Source organism: Cervus canadensis, chromosome 6, assembly GCF_019320065.1.
Source record: "Cervus canadensis isolate Bull #8, Minnesota chromosome 6, ASM1932006v1, whole genome shotgun sequence".
Lineage (NCBI taxonomy): Eukaryota > Metazoa > Chordata > Mammalia > Artiodactyla > Cervidae > Cervus > Cervus canadensis.
The window spans coordinates 29,514,497-29,523,283 of record NC_057391.1 but is presented as its reverse complement, the minus strand read 5'-3'; the positions used below and the strand labels follow the sequence as shown (position 1 = coordinate 29,523,283).

General features: G+C 34.9%; 1 protein-coding gene across 4 annotated transcripts in view; it reads right to left on the bottom strand.

The window, feature by feature from the left end:
- Positions 1–8,787, bottom strand: part of CDIN1 (CDAN1 interacting nuclease 1) — a 229,099-nt gene that overhangs the window by 161,894 nt on the left and 58,418 nt on the right. For all 4 annotated transcript variants that reach the window (XM_043471410.1, XM_043471411.1, XM_043471409.1 and 1 more), the window contains 2 exons: positions 3,620–3,680; positions 256–328 (listed from right to left, as the gene is read on the bottom strand). In XM_043471410.1, coding sequence (XP_043327345.1) covers positions 256–328; positions 3,620–3,680 — 134 coding nt within the window. The remainder of the gene's footprint in view (positions 1–255; positions 329–3,619; positions 3,681–8,787) is intronic.

The window sequence follows — 8,787 nt, the reverse complement described above, 5'->3', positions numbered from 1 at the left end:
CAATTTTTGACTTTGATACACATTGTCTATTTTGCTGAATGGAGAGTGAATGTCGAATTTAGACAAAGAAGAAAACATTATTCTGAAGAGTATTTAAGTTGTGGGTGGTCCTTTATATTGCATTTAATTGTCATTAACTGTTCATGATAGCTGTTTTGGAATCTGGCTCTCATTAAGTGACTTGAAATGCTGTGTAAATTATTTTAAATTGGGGGCAGGGAGGAAAAGAGTACCATTAGAAAAAAGGTAACTCACGTGGAACTTCCTCATGCTCTTGTAGAAACCTTTCCAGTATGATCCGAGCCATTAATGAGGGTGCATACTCCACCTAAAAAAGAAATAGAAAATTAAAACTGTCCAAGTTGTGCAGGCTGTTGATATTCCAATATTTTGTCAACACTGAAGATTAAGTCAATTTTAATCAACCACAACAAGCATCATTCATTAAAATCTTTCCTTCTCGTGATGGCTTCTCTCATAATAACATTATAACAAGTATGATGATCTATGCTGTTGAAAAGAATAAACAGGTCAAATTATTCAATATAATACTAGAGAAAAAGAATGCAATTTGAAATTAGTACAGATTCATCTAAAACAGTGAATGGGCTTTTTTCACCACTCCTTTGGTAGGCCAATACTACTTTTTTATTCTAGCTGTCCTTTCTTTTCAACTATCTATAATTACATTGTTTTGAATGTAATTTCAAGTAAATATCCCTTTTGTTAGTGGCTGTTTTCAGAAACTGAATTAAATGTCCTTAGCCATCGAAAATATGGATTTTACTCATTTTAGTTTATAAAGACAAAGACAACTGAAATTCCAGTCAAGTTCTTATATATAAGATATCTTGAAAATAGCTAGATTGTAGAGATATTAATAATAAGAAACAACAATATAATACTTGTACTGTAAGCTCACCATTCTTGAGTTTATCTGAAATGTTACTTAGCTAATATAGAAGCCAGGGAGGTAACTTTTCTACAAAGGCTCAAACAGAAAACAGGGGATACTCAATCCAACAGTCATTTTCATTAAAAATGCACCTACTCTTCCGGAAACCTACTATCGTTTTTTTAGTTCACAGATCCCTTATAACCATTGTTTTAAATTCACCAGAAAATAGGCCTGTGTTTTTCCAGAATAGTAATGCTCCCCCCAAATAAGTCTTTTCATCTTAGGTGTTAAGATAGCAAGTGTTATCTCATGTATTATCACCATGATTTTTTTCCTGACAGGCTTTCAAGTCCCATATTCATACCAAAATTTTATCTTGATTTAGTAACTAGACAAAAAGGCTGGCTTCATTTGTATGAACAGTTTTTTCAAATATGTATGTACTTGGATGCCCTTAAATTCCCCAAGTAGAAAGAAATGCTTTCCACGAAGCTGCTTATTCCTAGTAACCCACATCAGAGCTGACACATGAAAAATGGTGAAATTACTGAAGGTAGTCCAGCCTGAATAAGGACTACCTTATTAGTTCAGGTACTTGCATCTCCCTAATTTTCATATTAATCATGTGTCCATCTTTCTCTGAAATAGGGCCATCATGCTTCATGTCAGAATTTAGCATGTAAGTAAAATTCATAGTGCTTCAAATCTCACTTGAAAATATTTGTGTGGAGAGAACAGAATGACTGATCTTATTATTACTAACAAAGTAAGATTTTCTCAAATGTTCATTTTTAGCCTTGAAATAGGAAGATAAGTATTAAGACATTTATAAAATCAGTGATGACCACATAGAGTCCTTACTTTCCAAATCAACAATAATACAGTGCTCTTATTTAAGAGTTGCTGCACACTGTAATGTACCAATGTTATATATTTCTCATCAATTTTTACAGTTTCTACTGATTAAATATATATTGACTCATAAACTATTACCATCACATCAATTGTCACTAGATGTGAGCATATGTCATTTAGATATTAACTATCATATAAAAATGGCAGCTTGGTTGTTTAGAAGGCCTAATCTGGTACTGGTCATCCCCAAATTTTCCTAATGCATTAGCAATCTCTCAGAAAATGCTATCATTTCTGTACTAATCTGCAGCCAAAGGAGAGGAAACATCTTTAAACAGTGATTTATTTCCTTTGGTTAAACATTACTATATATTCATGGTAAATAACAGATTTATTGATATGGAGAAAATGTGTCAGTGGGTTAAAATTTTCCATATTACTAGAAGATGGGAGTTAAGGTCAGCTAAATAAGCTAAGCTAAACAGAAATATACATTAAAAATTCAAATGAATACAAAATGCTACTATATAAAACTTATGCCATCAATATAATCATCTATAAAAATGACTATCACCTTTGCATCACACTCCTTCTAGATGCTATATCAGGAATGCTTTTTTTTCCCCCATAAAGAACGCTCTTCTTTTTTATAAAGGGCAATCACTAAAGTCTGAATAAGTTATACCTCAGATATCTTAAGTCGCTAACAGAATCGACTCAAGTCTGGAGACATTTAAAAACCATCCTGCTCTAGAAATTAAAAAAAGAATAAAAAAACATGCTTTGCTAGGAGGAGGAGAGACATCCATTCTGTATGTTAACTATGCTATCAGATTGTGTAGACATTGCCTAGACTATTAAAACCTACTAGAAACTGATAGGTAATGTTCAATGGCTGACTGTGGAGGTACATAGCAGACAGAAGCTGTGAGGGAAGCCATCCTTACATGGGGCACTTGCTGCTATTGCAACGGTTAATGCTCACAGTACCGAGTCATCTTTAATGCAAACACACATTTTCTGCCTTGCTTCTATGTTTTCTATTATAATGCAACATGAAAACAGTGTACATTTCATTCCATCCCTATGAGGTTTGCATAAGCAGTTCCAAGTCAGACTAAATATTGTATTGCTCTTATTACGGTGAATAAATATTTTAAAGTTTAGGAATTAAATATTTTATTTTTTCGGTGTGCTCTCTGCAACTATTATGAACTTTTTACAGCTTCTTCATTCATGGGAAGTCTTTAGGGTTTCCTTTTTTAAATGTAAGACTGTTATTTGTTTCCCCAAACAGAAGCAGATAAGAGTTAACAAATAAGTTCAATAAATAACTTCATCCTTAGTGTTAATAAGAACAGTATGCTTCTCCATATAAAGAAAGACTTCTAGAAGGCATGTATCTTTTAATATAATAAAAGTTTGCTAACAACAAAAATGAGTCAAGTAAATGTTACATCTTTAGGTACACAATTTCTCTCCTCATTTTTGTAACAGCATGGGTTTCTTGCCATACATCTCTGTACTTGACACAGGTATTTCTCACACTAAATTAAGACAACACATCTAAAGAAGAGCAAGTCCTGAGCCGTTTGGTTGAAATTTCCCACAAAATAAAAAATCAAGAAGCTGTTTACTCATTTATTTTAAAAGAAACAGACTAATTAAGTTAACTGATTTATTAATACGTGAAGCTCTCGGTCCAATTATTAAAAGTACAAAGAGACCAGGGAACAATTTAAATGTCTGCTGCACCTCAAAATCTTTTTTTTTTTTTAAGGTTAATTATAATTCTAAGCAGAGCCACTCTACACAGGCCCCTTAGGTTTTATGTAGGTTTAAATAAAATAACAACAATAACATTACCTCATTGGCTAGCTCCAGGAGCACTGGGGCAGCTCCATTTTCCCCCACTCCATTCAGATACCTAGATAAGACAAAGCCAAGTGGTAAGGCAGTGACAAGAAAAGGCCAGCATAGACTTGTCAGCATCCCCTGTGTGTACATGTTTTTCCTGGGCAAATGCCACTCTAGTGGCATTAACTCAGCTCTAGTTAAAGTATGCTACTGTCACAGGAAAGCACTGAAGGGAAAAGAATAACAAAAACAGCTTACCTCAAAACCACTGGCAACTAACTAAGTGAAGTTGGGGGCAGGAGGTCTGAGCATACCCATCTTCTTTGTTTTTTTCTCCTAACGTGTAAGGTGAACAGAGAGGTGACTTTGAAAAGAACTAACCCTATTACCCTGGCATTATCTATACCATAACCACTTCATGGGAAGGAAATAAGTTTACTCATGAAAAAAGAATCCATGCAAGCATACCATCTTTTGATTTACTTTTAGTTCACAGGGTTGGTTGGCACCTGATTAGGGAAAAAGAATGGAACAAACTTTTCATCAGTGGGTCACCAACCCTTTAACAGGCAACACAAGCCATCATCTTATCTGCTCTAGATTTCTGTCTCTACCTCTAGCTCTCCTCATCTCCTAACACTACAAAAACAAACAAACAAAAAAGTCCCCAAATTCATCCCAGACGTGGAGGCCAGGCTGATTTTTTTAAAACAAAAATTTGAACGTACCATTCTCCTTCTTAAAACATTTCAAAAGCCCCACACAAAATCTCAAAATTAAATTATAATCACTTAAAAATTCTTGTAAGGTTCTTTGTAATCTGGTTGCTACCTACTCTCTTCAGCCAGCCTCATCTCTAGTCACTGTATCCCACTCTGACCTTTCACCTGGATAACTCATAATCCACCTTGTACATCACCTTTTCCATCCACCACAACCAGGACTATGTGAAGTGTCCCTCAATGTGCAGTCGAGGAGCACCCTGTTCATCTCTCCATCACTTAGCCCAGAACACTGTATCTGCTGAGTTACTCATCCACCTCAGACACATCCCAATTATACGGCTGAAAGCCTCATGAGGGTAGAAAACTTTCATTTTATTCAGTTTATTATGTGTAGCACAGTTCTTGGCTTATAATAGGTAATTATATTGTAATACATTTTTTTCTTTAATAAATGAGTAATTAATTAAAAACATTTTAGACAAGAAAATAGAAGTATGAACATTTTCTCTACAGTTTGATTGAATAAATTAATGACATTTGTTCGATAGTTAAAATCAAAGTCAACAGATGAGGTCTTCTTTGTAACTGCCAGGAGAAAATACTAAATGAAATTACACTATTTTACATGTACGTTTATAAAAATGTATAATTTCCAACAGACAAAGTGGAATAAAATCAAATTATTTAAGGTGGGTAAAAGGCTCGGAATCATTATAACTTCAAAGTAATTTTAATAAAGTCCATTTTCATCTGTTGGCTCTTCCTTAAATAAATTGTTAGGAATCTAACTGAGAAATAAGTACTTTCATTTCAAGATCAAAGGAAAAACAAAACAAAAATAAAACCAAACAAAGCAAGTGTGGTTGAGAGAAAGATCTTTGGGAAATAGGTCAGCTAAGACCTTCACAATCAACTTACAGAATTTCCATTGCACTGATAGGCCTGCTCAAGATACAACCAATCAGTTGAATCAAATTGGAGCAACTAACCAGATGCTTAACTAATCCATTAAGCATTCTGATTCTGGGTCAGGGTATTTAAGCCTATAATAGGATATCTTTACAACTCTCCACTTAACATTCACTTATCCCATAAACATTTTGAGAGCTGACTAGTTGTCAGACCTTATTCCAGGTTCTGAAGAAGCAGCAGGGAGCAAAACTTTAGCTCCTACCATCACTGAGATTATACCGCAGTGGAAAGACAGAGAAGGAAAAGACAGAGAAACAAATATATAAAATAATGACATATGCTACAATGTAAATTGGGTTTCCCTGGTGGCTCAGATGGTAAAGAATCTGCCTGTGATGCAGGAGACGCAGATTCGATTCCTGGGTTGGGAGGATTTCCCTGAAGAAGGGAATGGCAACCCACTCCAGTATTCTTGCCTGGAGAATTCCATGGACAGAGGAGCCTGGCGGGCTACAGTCCATGGGGTTGCCAAGAGTTGGACATGACTGAGTGACTAGCACTTTCACAATATAAATTAGATGGGCTGGTCAGGAAGACCCTCTCTAAGGAAGTGACACTGAAGTAGAAACAGACAAAAAGGAAAGCAGCAAGCCATCAGAGGAAGAATATTCTGAACAAGAGAACAGTAGGTGCAAGTGTCAGGAACGGGCCTGGGCTGTCTGAGGACCAGGAAAGGCTCCAGTGCCGCCAGAGCAGAACCTCTTCTCAGAGGTTGATCTGGAAAGAATGAAAGAGGACGGCTGGATCCCAGATCACTGCCTGTGCCAGAAAACTGTCATCTTAAATCCAAATTATATGGTTTATATAATGCTGCATCCATCACTATCCTGGTAATAACCAATAGGATACTTCCATTAAGTTTAAAGAAACAGGAGCTGGTCAAAAAGCAATAGATGACACAGACTAAATGTCATCCTTCAGTTTGCCACAGGAGGACTAACAAATGTATAACTTGTAGGTGAAACCATCCTTAAAAGACCTTCGCAGAAGGTCCATTTTATGACATTTTTTTAGTGTGAAAGATCTGTTAGCATCTAAGATTAAAAACAATATGTGCTGATTTTAAACATAAGGCAAAGTAATCTTTAATATTTTTATAACAACTATTATGGTAAAACTTCAAAAACTACCAAAATTCTTCACTAAGCTTACATCTGAACACCACCTTTGTTGATTCTATATGGAAAAATCTCTGGAACCCATCTCCATGTCTGCAGCTATGTTCCCAGGGAACAAAGTAGCTGAGGACAGGTACTTGTGGTCCTTATACTTGGTTCCCAGCACAGTAGGTGGGACACATTGAGTGCAAAGAAAACAGTGCTAATTAAACAAAAAAGTGGTTCAAATTTTCAGAAACTACTTGTATCATTTGACGTCAATATCATATTTGAACTAACTTTTTTTCTCATGTGAACACCTGAATAAAATCTAATTGGTCTGATTCTTCAAAGCTAATAAAGGGGGCCCCTTGGACAGTATGTGTTGAGAGAAGGGAGGAGATGAGAGACAATGTTTCTAAACTTTGCTACTGATGAGGAAATATGCAAATCTCACCAAGCTGTGAGTGTGTGTGTGTGTGTGTGCACCCACACGTGCATTGATCAGTGCCCGTGTGCACTGATCTAGAGAAATCTAAATAAATTTTACCAAGTATGTTTCCTGTTTAGAACTAAAATACCATCATTACAGTAGGAAAGAATAGAAAGCTGTTTTCAATATGAACACTCAAGCTGTGTCTATACATGCACAACATGAAGAATTGAGGATATTTCCTCAGTAATTGAAAGGGAAAATATTTTCCACTGGTGTCTGGATAATTTGAAATTTCAGTTGACCACAATGCAATCACATTGTGGACTATATGGTTTTAAATACAGACTTCAAATTCTGAATTGAGATCATCTCAATACTAGCAAGAATACAGAGACACAGGAATTCTCTGATACTGCTAGTAGAAATGAAACCATTACAACCTTTCTAGGTTGTAATTACATTATTTCTAGTTTGTATTACATTACAATAAAATCTTATGTGTTCATTATTTGCACCAGTAATTCCATCTACAGAAATATTGAGAAACTAATCCAAAATGCAAAGACTTAAGCACCATAATATTTATCACAGCATTATTTATATCAGAAAATTGGAAACATATATGTATGACAGAAGAATATTTCAATGAACTTTGATACCTTCATATGATGATGTATCAAAATGTTTACAAAAAGCTTTCTTCAAAACAATACTATGTTATACACATTTTTCCAAGTATAAAGTTCAGAATTCACAGCTGCATATATAGTATGACCTCATCTATGTAAAAATGGGTTGACAGAAGACCGAGAAGAAAAATACCAGTGGTTATCTATGGACGCCACAATTACAGGCAATTCATTCATTTCTTTTTTATACCATTACACATATGCTTAATTTTCACAATAGGCAAGTATTACTTTTATTAAAAAAAGTAAGTTGTTAAGATTGTCAAACTGCTTAAGCATGTTTTGATATAATTTTGCTTTATGCTAATCAGCTGGAAAACAAAAATCTTTTTGGGCCAATTTACCACACAGGATACAGAGACATTCAACCTGCACATTTAGAAGAAGAGGCCTATGAGGTCAAATCATCTGAAAGGTAACAACAAAGCCTGTCTCCAAGTACAAGGTGTGGGGCAAAAAGTAAGGAAGTGAGGTAATAAAGTGAGAAACAAGTCAGACTGCTTTCCTATTAGTCTGTCCATTACAGCCTAACTTCAAGTTTTTGTTTCAAACATTGTGACTCCACAAAATTGAGATTCTTATATTTAACTAAATTTAAAGAAACACAAATATGTTTCTTCATTTTCATTATTACCCAGTCAACTGTTCCTTGAGTAACCATACTTAAAGGAAAGATTTTTGTTTCTGGCCTAAACTATCCAGATAACCCAATAAAGTATGTTCATACTTTAGAAAACAAATATACTCTTTAATGAACCTAGCTTTTTTTAAAGTAGTATTTAGAGATCTTAGGAATCATCTAATTAAAACAGACTTTATACAATGAAAAAAAAAATTATTATTATTAGAGGGCAGCCCCATGGCCTGTTAGCAGATCTCCAAATTTCTAGAAAATGCTCTGTTCTCCTTTGTTGATGTTAACAGGGCCTTAAAGTCTGGATATAGAACCATACTTTTATATGAAAGCCTAAGACTATAAGTTTTATATAAGAATATACTTTTTGACACATGAATCACTTTTCAGTCTTTCTGTGGAGGGTCTGGTTGCCAAAGCAGTTGCTGGTTTCATGCCATTTTATGGGCCGTTCTCAATTTTATATGTATGATTTAGGTGATGACTTCAATTTAGATGTTAATTTCACTGAGGAGATTATGACTTTTGAATAAGTCAATTCAAACTTTACAAACACTTCTTGGAGAGTAATTCTCTGAGACATAAAAGTATGTGTGGGGCGGTGGGGGTGGCCTGCAGGTATGG